The 23,894-nt window shown below is 51.2% G+C and overlaps 1 protein-coding gene across 2 annotated transcripts in view; it reads left to right on the forward strand.

The window, feature by feature from the left end:
* CAMKV (CaM kinase like vesicle associated) overlaps positions 1-23,894 on the forward strand; it is a 190,203-nt gene that overhangs the window by 143,588 nt on the left and 22,721 nt on the right. For both annotated transcript variants that reach the window (XM_076074259.1, XM_032971449.2), the window contains 4 exons: positions 1,038-1,176; positions 2,763-2,883; positions 16,838-16,913; positions 20,673-20,809. In XM_076074259.1, the coding sequence (XP_075930374.1) occupies positions 1,038-1,176; positions 2,763-2,883; positions 16,838-16,913; positions 20,673-20,809 (473 nt within the window). The remainder of the gene's footprint in view (positions 1-1,037; positions 1,177-2,762; positions 2,884-16,837; positions 16,914-20,672; positions 20,810-23,894) is intronic.

The raw sequence follows: 23,894 nt of genomic DNA on the forward strand, positions 1-23,894 counted from the left end.
TCCCCCTCGCCTGGTAGCTCTCATCGTACCGCCCGCGGGTGGACGCCTCGCAGGGAGACGCTGACCCCACACCTCCAATTCAAGCGTGGGTCGCAAGCGCGCTTTGTGTCCTAAACGGGGCGCGCGCCAAGGAAGGCATTTGGCGGATGGAACCCGGCCGGGATTTAAAGTCAATCTGCGACGGGAACGTGCGCTGTGCACGGGTCGCCCATTCATTTCCAAGTGGCCACGGCCTTTGAATTCCTATCCAGAATCTCACCGTGGCTTTGTGTCCTTAATGCGGTAACGCCGCTGGCAAAAAGCCCCCCCCCCCCACCCCCCCCCCCCCATCTAGTTGCCCTCCAACCACATCATTGCCATTTTACAATTCAGTGCAATGGAGAGTTTCAATTTTGCCAAGCGTCTCACAGCGACTGTGGTTCGCACAGCAGTTGGGGGGGGGGCACGTAAGGTGGACAAATAACGAACGAATGAATGCGGACGAAAGGCAAGTAAATGGCCACCTGGGAAAGAGTGCCACGTTGTGTGGGTCGCGTGCGGTAGGGGAAAGTGTGGGTACTCCCACCCCTTTGAAGTTGTCCGACTCGCACGGAAGAGTAGGCCAAATACGCTCGCGAGAGGGGCTGTCTAGGGTTCCCTCCAGTGGAGGCCCATTCCGCCAGCAGTGGCGCGAGTGAGCAATTGCAGGGCTGCGCTTTTGCCTTTTATAGAGGCGAGAGTTACAGCGGTCAGGCTGGCCTTTGACGGACGGCACAGACAGCAGCCTGTTGGCAATTGACCGGTTAAGTCAACGGTTGAACGGCCCATCGCAAGTGCAGATTCGCGATTCCAGGAAGAGCGCACAGTCTGCGCCGGCAATCGTCTCCGACGCTCAGCGGCGCCTTCCCGTCGCGGCTCTCCGGCCTCGCGTCGCGGCGGCGGCGGCGGCGGAGCCGAGAGCCGTCGTCTCGGAGGTCGTCGCACACCCTCACCGCGTGCCCTCCGGGTGGTGGCGGTGGCGGTGCTGTGTGTGGGCCGGGCGCGCGGGGTGGTCGCAGGGCGACAGGCCGGGAGGTGTTCGACTGGATCCTGGACCAGGGCTACTACTCGGAGAAGGACGCCAGCCTGGTCATCAAGCAGGTGCTGGAGGCCGTGGCGTATCTACACTCGCTGGGCATCGTCCATCGCAACCTCAAGGTGCGTGTCCGCCCTCCGGCCAGGTTGGCGGGGCCGGCGCCGCCGTCACCTCCCCGAGTTCTTTTCCCCCCACTAGGATCCGATTCGCGCCGCCGATTAGCGACGTTGGCTACGTACGGCGCGAAAGAAGTGCGGCGCACGCACGCACGGTGCAATCGGGGGAATTTGCGTCTGCCTTGGGGTGGCAGCAGTAGATGTTTTTAATGAGATGCGGCACCGGCGCTCCGCTTAACAGCCGCCCGTCCGGCTGTGGACCGGCTCGCGATGTCCGATGTCGCCGATGTCGCCGATGTCGTCGTGTGAGTTGTGTTTTCCCCGCTGCACGGAGCGCTTTGCCTCGCTCTTCACCCCCCTCCCTCCACGGTGCTGCTCAACTTCCTCACCCCTTGCTGCCGCCTCTCTCTCTCCGCCAACGTGGTGACATTTTTACAGCCGGGCGGTTTTGGCAGTGCACGTGGCCCCTAGCCGCCCGGCACTGTGCAGGGAAGCAGCGAGGGCTGGTGGATCGCCGCACAAACGTCGCGAAACTCGGCCAGGAGAAGGCGGTGCAGCAGAAATGTGCACTCCACCCTGTTTCCTTCTGCATGGGATAGAATGTTTCCCCCTCGCACAAGTGGGTTTCTATCCGCGTGACTCTGGTTTCCTCCCACATGTAAACACTCATTAATTGGGCAAACATCACCTTAATATATAGAGGACCACAGAGCTTGGGCAATTATTGGCGCCGGCCCATCGCGTGACTGCCATCCCGCTCGTCTGTGATTCCTCCTTGTGCCTCCAGAGACGTTTTCTCTCTTCACCAAAGCCAGCGAATTCTGCGCTATTAACTCTTTTTTTTATTTTACCAGGCAAGGCCCAATGAGCTACGTAGCTCTTTTTCAGAAGCGACCTAGTCACAAATGATAGCTTAACGAAGTGGCTCATCACTTGTAAATTTACAGCAGCCAAAAAATAAGAATGCACGTTTAGAAATGTTGAGGGATAAACCGGAGGATCCGGAGAAGAATCCACACCACCACAGGGAGAGAGAAACGCAAACTCCAAATATACAGCAGGCGTCAGGGTCGGGATCGAATCCACGACCTCCTGTATACCCGGCGAGGTAGTTAACATCTCCTAGCTATAGTGATGATGATGAGAGAGAGACACACCGCAAACTCCAAATATAAGTAGGCGTCAGAGTCGAGATCGAATCCACGACCTCCTGTATACCAGGTGATGGAGTTAACATCTCCTAGCCACCGTGATGATGATGATGATGAGAGAGGGAGACACACCGCAAACTCCAAATATACAACAGGCGTCAGGGTCGGGATCGAAACCACGACCTCCTGCACACCAGGCGAGGGATTTAACACCTCCTAGCCCCTGCCGTGTGCTGGCTCCGCCTGACAAGTTCGAGCACTCATCATCAGTATCCCGCGCAGTTTTTTGACAGTGAGACCGAGCGCCGAGCTCGAAACGCGTCCGGCAGAGGGTGGCCACCGGGCCGGCGTGTTTCGTGCCCAAGGGACGTTGTTCGTCGCGACCTCCGACCGTGCCGAGGTTCCCCGTTCGTGTCGCCCCGATGTTGTCGTCTCGCGCAGCTCGAGAACATCGTCTACTACAACCGCCTGAAGCACTCCAAGATCGTCATCAGCGACTTCCACCTGGCACGCGCGGAGGACGGCCTCATCAAGGAGCCCTGCGGGACACCCGAGTACCTGGGTGAGTGAATAGCGGCCGTGGCGAGCGCCGGTTATGTACGCCGTATGTTTGTTGAACTTCTTTCGCGCCGTACGTAGTCAGCCGTGCCTAACGGAGGTGCGTGTGGAAGCACAACAAACGAAACGCAAAAATACGTTCCAAAGGAACGAGTTATCGATCTCGATGATGACTTAAAAGTGCACAGCTCCCAGTGGCTTCCTCATATCGGACGGAAGAGCGTTCCAGACGGCCTCTAAAAGCGCCGCGCGATGCGGTGACCCGACACATCTGCTGCCGCCGCTGCAACGGTGAGCCGAGTTCGCGGGATGGTTGTCTGCGCTCCTCGACGGGATCGGCGCGGTGCCATGGTGAGAAACTCGCCATCATCACATCTCATGTCAACACATTTGAAAAGGGGCACCCCGAGCAGCAGCAGCAGCAGCAGCTGCTGCTGTCTCGATGCGGCACAAGGCGACTTGGGCACCTGGCATGCGAGTCGGCATTAGCCTGGCAGTCGGGGGCGATGGTTGCTGATGTGCCTACTAGAAATCGAGGAGCACACGCCGTCGCGCGAACTTCGGTCATCGTCGCAGCGGCTTTGACGCCGTCACCGCATCGCAGTGCGCTCATTGGGCCGCGAACCCCCGGTGTACCGAAGCACGATGTCACGAGCATTAGCACCTCATATTTGTTGAATTTTCTCTGTAAACAAGGGCGAAACGAACGACTGAACTGCGTAGGTGTTCCAAAAGGAGGGTCCTCAGACTGAGCAGAGCTTTTCCCGGGTAAATGGAGGAGCAGTTCTGCATTTGCTCAATTATCCCACGAACAATAAACGAGCACAAAAACCCACACGCAGGATGTACAACGGAAACAAAGACAATGATCTGTGAAAAGGGGCTTTATGGCTCATCGGATTCCTCCAGTAAAAATAAGTATTCTGATTTTGAGACTGTTGGGGCAAGTGCTGTTAGCGAGCACCTATGAAGGCCGGCACGGCACACGAGGGGGTGGGTGGGTGGCCAGATCGACGCCCGGCCGCCTTTGTCTCCCCAGTGGCGTTGTTTACACATCGCACCGAGTGCTCATTTGAGGCTGAGTCGACCGAGGGCGGGCCCCGGGCCGGTTCAGATAATCGTCACTGGCGATGGCCGTGAAAGCGGGAATCGAACTCGGGCCGCCGGGGTTCATGGCGCAGCTTAGCGCTGGCCGCTGTGGCACCAGGATGAACGCGCGCACACTCAGTGCGAGTACGGAGCCGAAGAGAGGACAGCTTCCAACACAAGTCACAAATGGGTTGCGGAACGCCGGTGTTGGAACCTTTTGTGCTTTTCTCATTTGAAATAAGTGGGGCAATAACACAATCTGAAAAGAGCCGTGGCCGAGATTGCCATTTTCCTGCAGCATTAACAGTGGGGGGAATAAAGCATTACCCCCCCCCCCCACCATCCCTGCTCTCGCTAGACAACACACAGTGCGGAGTGCTCGAATGTAGCGCGTAGCGGAACAAGGGCAGTCGAACAGAGACAGCCCCTCTGAGGGACAGCCGGTAAAAAGTAGGGCTCACAAAGCCTGCAGACACGGCCTTTAATACGGCAAGGTTTGTTTGAATAGAATTATCATTGGCATGGAAGGCTCCTGAGAGCTCCATACGAATTGACAAGGCAAAGGTCTCTCACCCTAACCCGCCCTATAGTCTTGCCAGAAAGTGCTCTTAGCAAGCACCTATGAAGGCCGGCATGGCACACGGAGGAGAATGGGTACTCATTTGAGGCCGAGTCGACCTAGGGAAGGCCCAGGACCGGTTCAGATAATCGCCACTGAATCGTATTCGGGGTTGCTGGGTTTTGTAGTGAAGCGCACTCACCACTTACACGATCGATCACCGCATATTTGTTTCAGGATTGGGCTGTTTGACCAAAAGCAGTCACATTGTTTGTGGTGTTTTGCGCTACAGGAACAAAATTGAGAACCTGGAGGGAACCCATCCAGAACAGGTGGAGAACACACAGGTGGAGAACACAGTCTTAACAAACTATATGGGACATTTTGATTTAAAGCTTTCGTGATTGCAGTAATTCATATTCTTAGTTTTTTCGGTAAAGTCACGTTGAAGAGAAACAACAAAATAACAAAATATATATAAAACAATAAAAAATTCTCACGACGTTTCGACCATAACTCAAACGGTCATCACCTGATGATGATCGTTTGAGTTATGGTCGAAACGTCGTGAGAATTTTTTATTGTTTTATATATATTTTGTTATTTTGTTGTTTCTCTTCAACGTGACTTTACCGAAAAAACTAAGAATATATGGGACATGTTTTGCCAGCATCAAAATATTAAAAGGTAAGAATAGGCATTCTTTAGTTCTTTCGGTAAAGTCACGGAGATAGAACAAATCAAAGTGTTGCGTTGTGAGTGAAACGTCGCAGTTTTTTTTGTTTTTATACCTACGTGACTTTACCGAAAGAAGCAAAGAATATGAATTCCCGCAGTCACGAAAGTTTTAAGTCAAAAAAATAAGAAGAGGTGTTTATTCTTCCTGGCAATACCACAGAAGGTGCTGAGATGTCCGAACACCAACTATATACCTTTTGCACGGAATCGTATCCGCATTAACCACTCGTCGGTACTTGCGGTGAACATGCAAACACAAAACATGCACTCCGGTAATATACTCGCATTGTCTTTGAAACTGATTGGCCTACACCAGAGACAGACTTCTTTCCACAAGTACCGCAGTGTGATTAATGCGAGCACGATTCCCTGCAAAAGGTATCTAGTTGGTGTTTGAACATCTTAAACACCCCCTGTTGTATTGCCAGAAAGGGTAAGACTACATTCTTATTTTTTTATACTTTAACAGACTGTTGGGGCAAGAGCTGATTCAGCATTTTTTGTATTATTATTTTCAGTTTCTATGAAAGTAGCACGTTAAGACAAACGCAGTTCATTTATCCAAAACAGCTGGGGCAATTACTGTTAGCGAGTGGCTATTTAGGCCAACGTGGCACACGAGGAGTTAGCATCGTCAGCAGTCAGGCCCGGTCATCCTTGCCCTTCACAGTGCCGGTGTAGAATGAACAAGGTGCAAGGTTGATCCAACCCAGGGGAGTCAAAGCCTAGATGCAGATATGTATCTGGTGTTGTTACTTGGCAAGATGTCCACTACCTCGCTTGGTATGCAATGCAGGAGGTCGTGCGTTCGATCCCGACACCGACGCCTGTATATTTGGAGTTTGCGGTGTCTCTCTACCTGTGGTCGCGTGGATTTTTCTCCGTGTCCTCCGGTTTATCCCTCCACACTTATAAACGTGCATTTAGATTATTTGGCTGTGAAAAATTTTCCCACGCGATAAGCTACTTGGTTGAGCTATCATTTGTGGCCAGGTCGCTTCTGAAAAAAAGAGCTAGTGGGCCTTACCTGGTTAAATAAAAATACTGTAGTTTGATAGTTTTTAAACGAACCCAGGTTCTGGGGATTATAGCGTAGTTTGCACTGCTCTAAGCACACATACAATCTCCCAGCGATGAAGATAAAACTACAATAAAATCTCCCGTGATTGTAACATGATCGACTACTTACATAGAGCAGCAAGCAGCACCATCTTGTGCTGAGTAATATAATTATGCTGTGAGAATTAACAACAATTTAGCACGTTTGGTATTTGCCCCATTCTCATAGCGGAGGGCTATCAAAACAACAACAACCGCCATTCTCCACTAAGTGGCGGTGACGTCACCACGACGCTTGTGCCAGGCCATGTGCATCTTGAGGCCACGTGAAGTGTCGAACGCCCGCTGGCAGGAGGTCACGGGGCAGACCCAGGTGCCACGGGTCGAATGACTGACATGACTGTCTGATGCACCACCAATGCCCCCTACTGTGCTAACCTGCTGTGCTTTAGCTACCCGGCGCTCCGCTCGTTGTTATGAGCGTCGCTCCTCCGCCCTCCGTTGTTGTTGGAGGGTGACTGCCTTCAACTGCCCAGTAGCGTCCTTCACGAGCCTCCTCCACAGAGGCCGATTTTGACACCGCTGGTACCAATCATAGGCAAGTCCACTCAGCTCCACGTCCTCCTGTACCACATGAATCCATCTCTTCTCTAGCCCGTGCCGCGCCCATTTAGCCCCCTCGATCCGGCCGAACAAAAGCTGTTTCGGTATGCGGTGGCTGGGCATGCGGGCTACATGACCCAGCCATCGCAGCCTTGCCTGCCGGAGGAGCTCACCGATGGGACCTTGCCCAGATCTTTCAAGGATTTGTGAGCTCCTCAGACAATCCAGTCTAGTTAATCCCAGGATGGATTGTAGGCAGGCTAGCCTAAATGTTTCTAACCGGCGAAGATGTTCCATTAAGGGGGTCCACGTTTCGCAAGCGTAGAGAAGGGAATGACCATGGTCGAGAAGACCTGACGCTTAGTGCGGAGCGACAGACCAGGTAGCTTCCGCACAGCGTTACGCAACCGATGAAAAGATATTGCCGCTCGACTGATTCGGAGTGAGACCTCTGCTGTTAAACTGGAGCCAGTCATAAGCACACTGCCCAGGTATGGGAAACTCTCCACTCTCTCCACAACTGCCCCATCACCGATTGGGAGTTGTGGGGGTGGAGTGTCCGATGGTTCAAAATACCCAGGCAAGTGCTTAGTTTTGGTGGGGCTGATGGTAAGGCCCCATCTCTTAGTGGCACGCTCCAGTCTCAGCAGCAGCGTCTCCAACTCCTTCTCTGAATGAGCAGCTATTACCAAATCATCGGCATACATAACGTGGTTGAGCAATAGGGAGCCATCCCTTGACCGCACCCGGGCATCGATCAGCCTCCCATTATATCTGTACCAAATGGAGATTCCCCCGGTACAGCTATTGAAGGCTTCATGAACTACGTGGTCAAAATAGATGTTAAATAATGTGGGAGCCAGAGGACATCCCTGTCGCACCCTAAGGTGTACAGGGAATGGCTCTGACTCCCAGCCACGTAGTGTTACCCGGGCCGCTCACCATCATGAAGGTCCTTAATGATCGTGATCAGGGGGTCAGGGACTCCAAAAGCATGAGGAACAACCCAGAGCCCAGACCTACTGATGGTATCATCGGCCTTGACCAGGTCAATAAAGCAGAGATGTAGGTCTTGTTGGAATTCCCTACACCTCTGCTGTAGCAGACGGACAGAAAATATGGCATCTGTCCAGGACCGCCCTTTCCTGAAACCGCATTATTTCACAGACGGTTGTAGTCTGCCAGTAGGGAACGATGTTGCTGCCTGTATTCCCAATTGAGTAATTTGCGGATGATGTTATCTAATTTTGGACCATGGATTCGACACGTCATGGCCTACAGATTCGAATTACATCAGGGGATCATTTTAGAGTCCACCGTGTAGACAGACAGCGTTGTACCATCACACACACACCGCAGTAATAGCCTGGGCTGCCCGTTGGGTTCACAACCGTGAACCTTTGCAACAAGTTGGACCACGTCACCAGAACTAGCTGTGCGGAATCTTCTTCGGGGGCCATTCTGTAACATGCGATGCTTTGGTGACGCTGAGCATTCTGGGAAGGACATTTTTCTGCATCGCGTGGCACGGCTTGGGAAAGGTTGCGACTTTGACGAAATTGGGGGGTTTCAAGCAAAGAGAAGACATACACTGATTTGTAGCTGCAGTGGCTCGGGTCTCTCCTTTGAAAAATAGATCATTACTCTCTTGCATTTTATACAAAATATTGATAGATTCCACGAGCCGGTAATTCACCGGTAAGTAATGTGGCAACAATGGGCCTTGAAAGGTTACTCTCCCTTTGTTGTTCAGAGCTTTGAATGGAATGTTATTGGAGAATGTCAGTTCGTCAGTGCATTTGCATAATTAATCGACACACGCTTTGGCTATTAGAATATTTTAGCGCAATAACTTGTCAAAAGTTTATATCTTTTAAGGCTTTTTTTTGTCCGAACACGTGGTTTCTATTATTTTTTTAATTGCAAACTCTAAATAACTTTCCTTCCATCCTGTCGGGCACACGCTGTGCTCGAAGTTTAAGCATGAGTCTCTGGGTAATAGCGCACTGCTTAATGTTCGTTAATATTTGTGCGTGCACATCAAGGGCAATAGAAGGTTATCGGTCCCTGCTTGATGACGGTGTTCGTTGGGGTGTTTTCTTTGTTGCTCGGGATATGTGCGACCTAAAATGCACGGCGGATAGCACAGCACAATGCTCCCAATACTCGACAGAAGGAAATTTAATCTGCCAGATTCGCTTGAGCAACGTCTCGTAGGGGTTTATCATCATCAAACTCGGACTCACACCTAAGCGAAGAGGGTCTTTTGCCGATAAAAAAAATCTGACAGGTCACCAGCATTGGCAGGTCACCAGCATTGGCAGGTCACCAGCATTGGTGACCTGATGAGACACTCACCTGGCATGCAGGAGGTCGTGGATTCGATCCCGACCCCGACGCCTGCTGTATATGTGAAGTCTGCGTGTCTCTATCCTCGTGGTCGCGTGGATTTTTCTCCGGATCCTCCGGTTTTTCCCTCCACATTTACAATCAGCACGCGTTTAGCGTGTTTGGTTGGTATACATTTCCACGTGAAAAGCCACTTCGTTGAGCTCTCATTTGTAGCCAGGTCGCTTCTGAAAAAAAGCTACATAGCTCAGTGAGCCATACCTGGTAAAATAAAATATTTTAGTATAGTTTATTAACGTGCCCGCCTTCCCCACCCCACACCCTCCCCACAAGCTCTGCAGTGCCCTATATACGAAGGTGCTGTGTGCCGATTAATTGAGCGTTCACACGTGACGGTGCCCGGAGAAAACTCGCACACGTGCGAGAGGGCAACACTCTGTCCCGTACTGCCCTCTCCTAGTGAGCCAGGGTACGCCGGGCTCCTCCTGGACGCCCGCGGGAAGGGAGATTCACACCGTCTGTGCGGTGATCCACCCAACCCTCTGTGCAGCCTCCGTAGTGCGGGGTTACAGGCAGCCAGCCACACGGTGCAGCGTAGTCACCACCGCCGGCCATGGGGTGGGTGCATTTTAAAGAGGCAAGGGACGAGGAAAAATGCAAGCACAGCGCAAACGGCAACGTTAAAATGAGACAAAGCAGAATCGATGCATGGCCGCACATCCGAACCAATTAATTGATTCGCTGCAAGGGTGGATCAATTCAGGCCTAGTTTTGATTTTGAGCGATCCCCACTCAGGATTCAAATCCACATCCTTTCGACTGTGAGCCAGCATTCGCACGGCGACATCCAGCCAGGTAATTACGTCGATAGATTAAATGCATACATATATACGTACAAACAAACAAAGATCCCCCGTGTAGCCTTAACAGACTCTCGGAGCAAGAGCTGGTAACGAGCACCTATGAAGGCCGGCACGGCACACGAGGGGGTGGGTGGCTAGAACCATGCCTGGCCGCCTTTGTCTCCCCAGTGGCGATGTTTACACATCGCACCAGGTACTTATTTGAGGCTGAGTCGACCTAGGGGAGGCCCGGAACCGGTTCAGATAATCGTCACTGGTGTTGGTGGCCGTGAGCGGGAATCGAACCTGGGTCGCTGGTTTCGTAGCGCAGCGTAGCCCTAACCGCTACACTTTCGCTCCCCACATACGTATGCACGCACGCACATTCACAAGGGCATACATTACATACGTACACCCCAGTACATACACTTCATGCACATGTCCTCATATTATCTTGTTATACAAGCGTGTGAGTGAGCCCATTGGGCAAAATGTCAGGAAGACACATTTCTGACCTTGTAAGAATTTGCTATTGATTCCTATAGGAATCGCTTCTGGGCCCATTAAAGTCCCCGCTGCACAGTAACGATCGCCCCTAATGGCCCATGCGTCTGTGCAATCATGATGTGCGCAAGCCAGCGAGGCCGTCTCTGACGAAGGAAAATGTCATCATACATCGGGGCTTTGGGGAGAGTTGCCCACCAAAGTTCAGCATCATTATACGAGCATCTTCATTGTCAGCAGCAGCAGCAGCATCATCACGATATCATCATCATCATCATCTTATTAAGCATTGACACCTCCATCCTCTATCCCAGAGGGTCGGCAACGAAAATAATAAGGAAGAGACATTTTTGTTGCAAATTCTTAAAAAACAACCACAACAACAACAACCTCAATACGAGATGGTGGCGGTCCTTGATACAATAACGGTAACGATGCAGCGGTTCCATGAAGAGCCACACCGCATGCTGATCTGGAGCCACAGGCTGCCGATCCCCTGGGCTCTCTCCCAACATCATCGCCTGTCGTTTGCTCTCTTGAACAAATAGTGGACGACCGTAAACCAGCCGCGTCACGTCCACTGACGGTCCGGAAAAAAAAGTATCGCACGAAACGAGAAGCAAGTGGCAACCGTGTGACGATGTAAAACACCGTACGTGCAATGTGAGCACAGAAGGCAAAAGCTGCCCACAAAGCGCTGTGAAAAAACAATGACTGGGTTTGGTGATACTGCTGCTGCTGCTGCGTTGGCAGAGTTAATAACAAACCCAACACGTTCGTCAATATCAACACGTGTGGCCTTATAAAGGAGACGTTTATACGTTCCGATTAACTGGTGATATTTCGGGAAAATTTCCCTTCCATTAAATTTTAATAAGCTAAAAGCTGTTAAGGCTCATACCTTTATTATAATCCCAAAACAATGTTTTTCTCTCTTGAATGCCAATCAGTCGTTCAATTCCTAAAAATATATTTTTTTTAATCACTTTGACAAATTTCGAGCCACGTGCAATATAACGGCAAGTCTCGACAGGGCTGGCTCTGCGCTCCCGTCACAGCAGCTACGATGACTCTCCAGCCCCACCGCAGCTGGCTTCTGACACTGCACTTCATCTCGAAAACACCATTATCTCCTCGCCTCTCAGGAGGTCATCATTGCCGAGGCCCGTCGGTGTCAGCGGACCTTTGCTCGTCACTTTCATCCGCAAAACGCTTTTTTGTTGCGCACGGCTCGATTCCCATTCTGCGTGGTCCGCTCTGACGGTCCCGTGACCACCCGCTGGGTTTTGATCTTCCACGGAGCTGCTCACGGTTCCACCCTAAACCGCATCCGCTGCACAAACCGTTGCAGCAGACGCGGATACCTGATGCGCGCATGGAAAATAAAAATAAAAACTCTCCAGCGGTGCGTGGCTGTGGTCATCCAGAACAGATCGTACAACGTATAACGACTCCAAGGCCCGATCCACAAATACGAAGGGGACGATACACTACCCCGGCGGCCTGGGATTGACCACCTGAATGTGAAATTGTAGTTGTTGCTCTGCAGCTACATCAACAGCCTTACGAAAGAAGAAGGTTACCACCACCGCCGCCACCACCACCGTGTGGCTTTGGGTCATTTCCTTCGTCACTGACCTCTGGGTCCCACTCCAATGGCCGTCTCGGTGACCTATCCTCCTCCACCCTGCACACCACGCATCCCGCTCATCGCAGACCTCATCTTCCTTCCGCATCGCAACAACGACGCCGGTCGCGACATTCCGGTCTAAAACTAGACGAGTTACCGCTATTCTACTGTCGCTCACTTCGTGGTGTCCAGGGAGCTGAATGCCAACGTGAAAGCGTGCTGGCCGCGAAGAGAGAGAGAGAGAGGGGGGGCTTTAGGAGAGAGAGAGAGAGTTCGTGTCAGCGCGTTGCTAACACCGCCTCCGTTCAAGTAGCACGGGCGAGTTGCTGTCCACCTCATCGCTGACCACCTCATCACTGATGTGACACGGCCGGCGGCGTCCGTGCAAACTTTTTTGCATTCGAAAGGGCCACAAGCATCTTATATAGTTGCTTCGTTGACGTCCGGCTCTTTGACCTCTGAAATGAAACGCAGGCATCGCTCCTCCCCCCAAACGTCCATCCTTTAATGCTCGAGTTGACCTCTGCTCTTAGCGAGTCATTTTACGTAGCCTAGGAAAAAAAACCCCTCTCCTGCTGCTGCGATACATGTCACGACCTCCTTTTGCTCGAAGGGACAATTTATCTTGTCTCCAATTGAGAGCAATAATAATGATGTTAATGACTTTTATTTACTGTTATTGTGAGTTTGTAGGATTATCATTCCTTGTCCCTCAAGCCCTTACTATTATCACGCTTGTTTTCCCGGAATAAGCCTCGCTGAGTCTCAAACCTACGATTAGCATAGATGGCTATGTGCGGTGGGAAAGAAGTTCAACATACATACAAGGACGCCTCTACTTACGAACATTCGACTTACAAGCTTTCAGAGATACGAACAAACCCTGTCCGTATGTACAGTTGCCTGCTCGGACCGAGATTCGTAAGTTCAACCGCCGTACAATAGATGGCGGTGGTGGCATCTACATCTGCAGAACGTGAAGAACCAGTGGCATCTCCATCTGCAGAACGTGAAGAACCAGTTGCATCTACATCTGCAGAACGTGAAGAACCAGTTGCATCTACATCTGCAGAACGTGAAGAACCAGCGGCATCTACATCTGCAGAACGTGAAGAACCAGTGGCATCTACATCTGCAGAACGTGAAGAACCAGTTGCATCTATATCTACAGAACGTGAAGAACCATTGGCATCTACATCTGCAGAACGTGAAGAACCAGTGGCATCTACATCTACAGAACATGAAGAACCAGTGGCATTTACATCGATAGAACGTGAAGAACCATTAGCATCTACATCTGCAGAACGTGAAGAACCAGTGGCATCTACATCTGCAGAACGTGAAGAACCAGTGGCATCTACATGTGCAGAACGTGAAGAACCAGTGGCATCTACATCTGCAGAATGTGAAGAACCAGTGGCATCTACATCTGCATAACGTGAAGAACCAGTGGCATCTACATCTGCAGAACGTGAAGAACCAGTGGCATCTACATCTGTGGAACGTGAAGAACCAGTAGCATATACATCTACAGAACGTTAAGAACCAGTGGCATCTACATATGCAGAACGTGAGGAACCAGTGGCATCTACGTCTGCAGAACGTGAAGAACCAGTGGCATCTACATCTACAGAACGTGAAGAACCAGTGGCATCTACATCTGCAGAACGTGAAGAACCAGTGGCATCTACATCTGTGGAACGTGAAGAACCAGTAGCATATACATCTACAGAACGTGAAGAACCAGTGGCATCTACATCTACAGAACGTGAAGAACCAGTGGCATCTACATCTGCGGAACATGAAGAACCAATGGCATCTGCATCTGCAGAACGTGAAGAACCAGTGGCATCTACATCTACAGGAGATTATACAACTCTTAAAGCCATTCCCCGTGTTTAGTGTCCATGCCGTCCAGCGTGTTTGGAATCAGCAGGAGTAAAGTTGGACTTACGAATAAATCCGCGTACATTAAAGACTCGTTTTCAGGAGGGGCTGAGCCGAGGTCATTCTCAGTGGGGGGGCGACGTTGCCGCTGTGAGCGATCCCTATGAGGTTAAAACGGCGAGTCGGTTTCCAGCATTGGGGATGTTTATTTTTCGTTCAAGCTGTTGGAGGAAAGCGGAGAAACCCGGCGGTAAACCCAAACGGAATGGGGGTGGGATGGGAGGGGGCGGAGATGGGGATAACATGCAAGAGAAAGGCACCTTAGTCAGGAATTTAACCCATGATCTACTGCAAGCAGCATGTCCATCCTGCTGTATGTATGTGTGCACGTTTAACTTCTTTCACACCGTACAAAGCCAGCCGTGCTGATCGAACGTGCGGGGGGAAGGGAAACAATCTAAACACAAATAGCGGTTCTGAAGAAACGAGTTTTGCCATTTAGATGTAAAAGTGCATCGCACCCAGTGGCTCCCTAATATCGGAAGGAAGAGCGTTCCAGACGGCCGCTGTCAGGCACCATCCACTGCGCCACCACCCTCCCGCTCTGAGTTTGGACGGTGGTGGCTGTGGAGACGTATAGGGCTGAACGATTTGGGGAAACTATCTAATTGCGATTTTTCTGACAGATATTGCGATTTGATTTGCGATTACATTTTTTTAAGTCAAGCTTCAGTTCAATATTCACTGTGTAGTAGATTTAAAACATATGATGGAGCATTACCACGTGATACCATCAAAATGGGAACTGCTCTATATATTCTAATGCAAGGATGATAACTTAAAATGTATGAATTTCTTCCAACATGTATTTATAAAAAAAATGTAATTGAAATAGTACAATCAAACATAGAACAATTAAATAAATAAAGTTATGATAATAAATAAAAAAACAATTCCAACATGAAAGTAATAGGACTTTTCGAATCGCAAAAAATCGTAGCCTTTGCCATTTGCTAATCGCATTGTTTCAAATTGCGATTAATCGATTTGAAATCGATTTGAAATCGATTAATCGTCCAGCCCGAGCGGACAGGCCCGTACGCTTTGTGCAATGCGGGGAGAGCAAGAGGAGCGATCGTCACAACGACGAGCGGAGCGCCAGGCGGCTAAGGGACCGTCCATAAATGACGTCACGCACCTAGGGGGGGGGTATGGGAGTCAGACATTTGTGACGATGTGTGACGAGGGGGGGGGGGTTGAGAAATGTGACGTCACATCAAAATGCGCAACTTTAAATAAATGCAGACAACGCGTTCTACTTAATTAAATAGACTTTTTAATAAATGTTTTCTCCTACAACATCAGAGTGCAGCGCCACATTAAGTACGCACTACAATGACAATAGTTTAAAGCGATTTGAAAGCACGTTTTATTTTCAAAATTTTGGTGGGGGGGGGGGGTAAGCAGAGCTTTGTGACGTCATATTTGAGCGGGGGTCTGACTTTTTGTGACGCCGTGTGACGACAACAGCAACAGCAGCAACAACAACAATCGTCCACAATCGCGTGACGTCATTTATGGACGGCCCCTATAACAAAGACGCAGCGAGTTTGCAGAGCACGGGAGTTGCGTGTCCACCATCCACGTCGGCCGGTCACCCTACGGCACCTCGCGCTGCCACGTGACCTCCTGTCAGAGGCGCCGCCTTCGACATTTCACGCGGTAGGCTGAAGGTGCACCTAGCCTGGCACCAGCGCCGTGGTGAAGTCGCCGCAGATCGGTGGCTAACGGAGGTTGTTGTTGCTGTTGTCGCTGTTGCTGCTTCTGCTGTCGCTGTTGTCGCTTCTGTTGTTGTTGTCGCTGTTGTTGTTGTTGCTGTTGTTGTCGCTGTTGTCACTGCTGTTGTCGCTGTTGTTGCTGTTGTTGTCGCTGTTGTTGCTGTTGTTTGTGTTGTTGTTGCTGTTGTCGCTGCTGTTGTTGTTGTCGCTATTGTCGCTGTTGTTGCTGTTGTTGTTGTTGCTGCTGCTGCTGTTGTTGCTGCTGCTGTTGTTGTCGCTGTTGTTGTTGCTGCTGTTGTTGTTGTCGCTGTTGTTGTTGTTGCTGTTGTTGCTGTTGTTGTTGCTGCTGTTGTTGTCGCTGATGTCGCTGTTGTTGCTGTTGCTTCTGTTGTTGTTGCTGTTGTCGCTGTTGTCGCTGCTGTTGCTTCTGTTGCTGTTGTTGTTGCTGCTGTTGTCGCTGTTGCTGTTGTTGTTGGTATTGTTGCTGTTGCTGCTGTTGCTGCTGCTGCTGTTGCTGTTGGTGTTGCTTCTGTTGCTGTTGTTGTTGCTGCTGTTGTCGCTGTTGCTGCTGTTGTTGTTGCTGTTGTTGTTGCTGCTGTTGTTGCTGTTGCTGCTGTTGTTGTTGCTGTTGTTGCTGTTGTTGTTGCTGCTGTTGTTGCTGTTGTTGTTGCTGTTGCTGTTGTTGCTGTTGCTGTTGTTGCTGTTGTTGTTGCTGTTGGTGTTGCTGCTGTTGCTGCTGTTGCTGCTGTTGTTGCTGTTGTTGTTGTTGCTGTTGTTGTTGTTGCTGTTGTTACTGTTGCTGTTGTTGTTGCTGTTGCTGTTGTTGCTGTTGGTGTTGCTGCTCTTGCTGCTGTTGTTGCTGCTGTTGTTGCTGTTGGTGTTGTTGGTGCTGCTGCTGTTGCTGCTGTTGCCGGCTGCAGCTCCGGAGATGGTGGGGAGGCAGCGGTACGGGCGGCCCGTGGATCTGTGGGCGACCGGCGTCGTCATGTACATCCTGTGAGCACACCTACACACACACCTACACACACACCTACACACACACCTACACACACACCTACACACACCTACACACACACACACCTACACACACACCTACACACACACCTACACACACACCTACACACACACCTACACACACCTACACACACACCTACACACACACCTACACACACACCTACACACACACCTACACACACCTACACACACCTACACACACACACCTACACACACACACCTACACACACACCTACACACACACCTACACACACACACCTACACACACACACACCTACACACACACCTACACACACACCTACACACACACACCTACACACACACCTACACACACACCTACACAACAACAACAACACAACAACCGCCATTCGCCACTAAGTGGCGGTGACGTCACCACGACGCTTGTGCCAGGCTATGTGCACCCTGAGGCCACGTGAAGTGTCGAACGCCCGCTGGCAGGAGGTCACGGGGCAGACCCAGGTGCCACGGGTCGACTGACTGAGATGACTGGCTGATGCACCACCTGTGCCCCCTACTGTGCCAACCTGCTGTGCTTTAGCCACCCGGCGCTCCGCTCGCTGTTGTGAGCGTCGCTCCTCCGCCCTCCGTTGTTGTTGGAGGGCGACTGCCTCCAACTGCCCAGTAGCATCCTTCACGAGCCTCCTCCACAGAGGCCGATCTTGACACCGCTGGTACCAGTCATCGGCAAGTCCACTCAGCTCCACGTCCTCCTGTACCACATCACTCCATCTCTTCTCTTGCCCGTGCCGCGCCCGCTTAGCCCCCTCAATCCGGCCAAACAAAAGCTGTTTCGGCATGCGGTGGCTGGGCATGCGGGCTACATGACCCAGCCATCGCAGCCTTGCCTGCCGGAGGAGCTCACCGATGGGACCCTGCCCAGATCTTTCAAGGATTTGTGAGCTCCTCACACAATCCAGTCTGGTTAAACCCAGGATGGATCGTAGGCAGGCCAGCCTAAATGTTTCTAACCGGCGAAGATGTTCCATTAGGGGGGTCCACGTTTCGTAAGCGTAGAGAAGGGAGGGAATGACCGTGGCCGAGAAGACCTGAAGCTTAGTGCGGAGCGACAGACCAGGTAGCTTCCACACGGCGTTACGCAACCGATGAAAAGATATTGTCGCTCGACTGATTCGGAGTGAGACCTCTGCTGTTAAACTGGAGCCAGTCATAAGCACACTGCCCAGGTATGGGAAACTCTCCATTCTCTCCACAACTGCCCCATCACCGATTGGGAGTTGTGGGGGTGGAGTGTCCGATGGTACAAAATACCCAGGCAGGTGCTTAGTTTTGGTGGGGCTAATGGTAAGGCCCCACCTCTTAGTGGCATGCTCCAGTCTCAGCAGCAGCGTCTCCAACTCCTCCTCTGACTGAGCAGCTATTACCAAATCATCAGCATACATAACGTGGTTGAGCAATAGGGAGCCATCCCTTGACCGCACTGGGGCATCGATTAGCCTCCCATTATATCTGTACCATATGGAGATTCCCCCGGTACAGCTATTGAAAGCTTCACGGACTACGTGGTCAAAATAGATGTTAAATAATGTGGGAGCCAGAGGACATCCCTGTCGCACCCCAATGTGTACAGGGAATGGCTCTGACTCCCGGCCACGTAGTTTTACCCGAGCCCGCTCACCATCATGAAGGTCCTTAAGGATCGTGAGCAGAGGGTCAGGTACTCCAAAAGCACGGAGAACGACCCAGAGCCCACGCCTACTGATGGTATCATAGGCCTTGACCAGGTCAATAAAGCAGAGATGTAGGTCTTGTTGGAATTCCCTACACCTCTGCTGTAGCAGACGGATAGAAAATATGGCATCTGTGCAGGACCGCCCTTTCCTGAAACCGCATTGGGGCTCCGCAAGCCTCTCCTCAGAGTGCCTGGCAAGGCGATGTTGAATAATCCTTGCCAGGACCTTTCCCGGCACACTGAGGAGTGAGATGCCCCCTTCTTAAAAAGGGGGACCACCAGGGCATCCTTCCAATCCTGCGGAACCCGTCCAGTGGTCCAGACTGTTGTTATGATGTCATATAGGGCAGTCTGTACACAAAAGCCACCCTCCCTCAGCATTTCGCTTGGGAGATCATCTCTGCCCGCTGCCTTTCCTGGTCTCAGATTCCGGATCGCCTTCAGTACTTCCTCAACAGATGGCACCTCAGCCAGCTACTCACAGGGGGTGACTTCTTCCAATATTTGAGGCACTGCAGCCTCAGCAGGGTCATCCTCACTTTGTGCCACGATGTTTTCCTGGCTGAGGGATTTTCCCTCCTCCAGGACCTTTACAGAAATGCTCAGCAAATCTGCAAACCTGTTCCTGGGGGTCGGAGATTGGATCACCGTTTTTCCCCTAATGATGGTAATAGGTGTGGCGCTGCAGATTACTTACACACGGTTACACATACACACCTACACACACACCTACACACCTACGCACACCTACACACACACCTACACACACCTACACACACACCTACACACACCTACACACACACCTACACACACCTACACACACATACACACACCTACACACACACCTACACACACCTACACACACACATACACAACAACAACAACCGCCATTCTCCACTAAGTGGCGGTGACGTCACCACGACGCTTGTGCCAGGCTATGTGCACCCCGAGGCCACGCGAAGTGTCGAACGCCCGCCGGCAGGAGGTCACGGGGCAGACCAAGGTGCCACGGGTCGACTGACTGAGATGACTGGCTGATGCACCACCTGTGCCCCCTACTGTGCCAACCACAACCACATACACACACCTACACACACCTACACACACCTACACAGACCTACACACACCTACACACACACCTACACACACCTGCACACACACCTACACACACACCTACACACACCTACACACACCTACACACACACCTACACACACCTACACACACACATACACACGCCTGCACACCCCCACACCCGCGCTCCCAAGGGCAAAGACAAAAGATCCCCCGTGAAGACTTAACAGACAATTGGGGCAAGTGCTGTCAACAATGACCCTACACACCTGTGCATATGGACACCCACACACCCGCACGCACGCACCTGCACCCCCCCCCGTCCACACACTCCTGCACATCTGCACAGCTCCACGCCTGCACGCAACGTCCACATCTACTCAGTACCGGCAAGTTGACTGCTGAATGATTGCTGCGTGCTGTTGAAGTAACGGCGACATGCGACACCTGCTATGTTCGCAGTCACGAACACGCATTTCTCAAATTGCCTCCTTCAAACTAATAGGGGTTTTCCCCGTTTTTTTGGAAACAAAACTGACACCTTTAGCAAGGGATCATGTTAACATTAACCACAATGCTTGCAGTCAAAATTAAAACAAAAAACAATACTCTGATCATTTAAATTAGTATTAAAATTATCAATTATCAGAGTATTGTTTACGGTTTAAATTTTGACTGCAAGTATTGTGGTTATTGTTAACATGATCCCTTGCAAACGGTGTCAGTTTTGTTGCCAGAAAAAAATGGGAAAACCCCTATCAGTATATTTTGGTACTGGCAAAGGAGGCCTCATGAATATGAATTACTGCAGTCACGAAAGCTTTGAATACAAATTTAGACTCCTTCAACGTCGCGTCACGAGACCATGGTGATTGTAACCACGTGGACTTGCGGTGCCGTGCGCGAAGCCTTCCGTCAGATAACGGCCCCCTCCCCGACCTCCCTCCCTACGCGCCAGACTCTCGGGAAACCCCCCCTTCTACGATGACCAGGACGAGGAAGACTACGAAAATCACGACAAGAACCTCTTTCGGAAGATCCTGAGCGCCGAGTTTGAGTTCGACTCCCCGTACTGGGACGACATCTCCGATGCCGGTGAGACCTCCGGCACCTCCGCGCGCGCGTGCACGGGTTTTACACGGCGGTCCAAAAGGAGGCTTAGTTCATTTTTTGGTATTTTGGTAAAAAAACCTGCGGAGTTTTATTTTTGCCGGCATCCGCAGCATCCCCAAGCTACGCAACGCTGGGAACGACACGACTCCCGTTTGTCCGACAAAGGCACGTTCACTGACACAGACAAAGATTCCCTCACCCCCCCTCTCCCATGTAGCCTTAACAGACTGTTGGGGCAAGTGGTGCTGTTAGCGAGCAGCAGCACCTATGAAGGCCGGCACTGTGGCACAGGGACCGCTTGAGATAGTTGTCACCGGTGTTGGTGGCCGTGATCTGGAATTGAACTCGGGTGCCTAGCGCAGCGCGCTAACCACTGCGCCGCCACTCCCTATGTTATTTTGGTAGTACTTACAAAGGTTACTTAATAAGAAGCACCTTCAGGGTTTCTTGAGCGCTCCCGTTGGCTGCTTCTGCTCGGATCTACGATGGCTTCGTCCGGCCGGTGACGCTCGGCGTAGCAGTGACGACGGGGTGGTGACGCCGTCAGAAATATAAATATTTGTTGTTACTTTTAGTTGCTATCGTTGAAAGGTATTTGTTACAGACAGTCCCCGGATTGCGGAAGACCCGACTTACGGAAACCAGACTTTACGGAAATGAATTCTCGATTTGAAGCTTTCGTGACTGCAAGGATTCATACTCTTTGTTTTTTTCGGTAAAGTCACGTAGGTGAAATATACCCACCCGGCAGCATAGCAAAATGCGGCTTAATCCTAGCTTGCTTATCTACTTCCGCCATCGACATCACAAAGCCCCCAGTTTCGGCCCAAGTCGTTGCCTCCCAGGGCACCCTCAGCTTCCCAACTTCACCTCCCAGCCCACACACCGCCCCACACTCACCATGCCCTCCCCCCTCTCTCCATGCCCCGCGACTATATAATCCCTCATCACAACCACCTCTGAGACACACTTTAAGCCTTTGTGCTTTCGCTACATTGTCCCCCACCCGAAGAAGGATGCTTGTGTCGCGCCCGAAACGTCGTGATTGAATTTAGTCGTTTTCATTTTTTTACCTACGTGACTTCATGGAAACGCTTCCCCATGAATCGCGTTCACGAAAAAAAAAAGGTTCAGTGCGCGGAAATGTTTGCGGTGCGGCGCGGCGAGGTCGCGGATGCATACCGCGGGGCGAGAGGGCGTAAGGCGGGCAGCGGCCTTGAACCTCGCGCGAGCAGCTTCACACGAGCTTCACACGAGCTTCACACGAGCTTCACACGAGCTTCACACGAGCTTCACACGAGCTTCACACGAGCTTCACACGAGCTTCACACGAGCTTCACACGAGCTTCACACGAGCTTCACACGAGCTTCACACGAGCTTCACACGAGCTTCACACGAGCTTCACACGAGCTTCACACGAGCTTCACACGAGCTTCACACGAGCTTCACACGAGCTTCACACGAGCTTCACACGAGCTTCACGCGAGCTTCACGCGAGCTTCACGCGAGCTTCACGCGAGCTTCACACGAGCTTCACACGAGCTTCACACGAGCTTCACACGAGCATTAAGGCCAATGGAATTTATCTTTGATATTTGGGGAAAATTGTTCAGTTTCCGACATAACGGAAAATTCGCGTTACGTTTCGTTCTCAGGAACCTAACCCCTTCCCGTAACCCGGGGACTGCCTTGTTTTAGGAAAAAAAATCTTCTTTCCCTCGTTTTCTTTTTTTCCTGGACGCGTAAGAGTGAAGCGCGTAGCAGTGTACGTGCGAAGTGTCTTCCTAAAAGATGACTCCCGTAACTTGTGAAAGTGCGCTATGGGGGATGGGGGGAAGGGGTGGGGGGTGAACGTCTTACACACGGGGGCACCCTGGAACGCGATATGGAGATTGTACAGCAATGATCTGCTGTTCTTACATTTAGGTTAATTTAATATAGATTTAATATTTAATGTAATATCGATGATGTTTGTGCACCGCTGTTTTCAATTTCTTCGGTAATGCCGTGGGTTGCTGAGACTTTTAGTGCAATTAAACTCCAAAGTTGCGAATTCAAATCCCAGTCGTGGGTTGGCTGAGATCATAATCCTTTTTGGGGCGGCAAAAATGAGTGCCAATTAATGGGAAGCAAAATTAAGGTTTTCCTGAAAATGTTTTTAATTGACTCCCGCCATGGTAATGTGGAATTTCCACCACGGGCTTCAAAAGATGATAACTTTCTCGTTTGAGCGCCTTAATTCTGAATTCGGTTTCGTTTGAGTTTTGACAGCCAATGGCCAAATCACTCGGAAGTCGTTCAATATTGTCGAATCTCAGAAGATTTAAGCCTGGATTAGTGCCTTGATCAGAATCCGATTCTTTATTCATCCGGGGGCACTCCGACGAGCCACAAAGCACTTTCCCCCAATTCTCCAGTAGTTCTGTGGGCGTCCAGCAGAACGAGTGGCCTCAACGCACGGTCAGGCTGCCCGAGGCGGCTGCTGCTGCCCCCGTTCCACGCCGTGGGCGGCACAGGGGCAGTGCCACGGCATTCGTTGTTGTACCGCTATTCTACGTTCCCCCTTTCATGCTCTCCTACTTCAGCAACGGAATGTTCAAGTAATGACGATGACCCGCAGTGAGTGGGGGAGGCCCTCACCCAGCAGTTGGTGGGTACAAATGGCCCGCACACAGCGGCGACTAATCCAGAGTATAGAGGTGGGGTTGATGGACCGCGCAGGGATGGAGTTGCTATGTGAGTGATACAGTAACGCACACCCCACGATTTACGTCTCTCCACCCTTTTACGTGGTCCCGCAAGCACGTCGCCGCCTTACGATGAACACCGCCCACCTGGATCTGCGTCGCCTCAACCCCGCCACAATGCGCTCACGTCTATCATCACCTGTGCTTCTCGTTATCCGTCGTCTCTCAGCCTCCACCACCACCACCACCTCCCACTTACTACCCTGGACACGAACCACTTTTGCGTCGCGCACGAAGACGTGTGTGAGCTTTACCGTAGAGTACAATATATTATTCGTGTACGGTAACTTTTGGTGAATTTCATTGATAGTGTGCTCAG

This window comes from Petromyzon marinus, chromosome 46 (genome assembly GCF_048934315.1).
Source record: "Petromyzon marinus isolate PM22_M1 ecotype Great Lakes invasive population chromosome 46, UKy_Petmar_22M1.pri1.0, whole genome shotgun sequence".
In the NCBI taxonomy this organism is placed as follows: domain Eukaryota; kingdom Metazoa; phylum Chordata; class Hyperoartia; order Petromyzontiformes; family Petromyzontidae; genus Petromyzon; species Petromyzon marinus.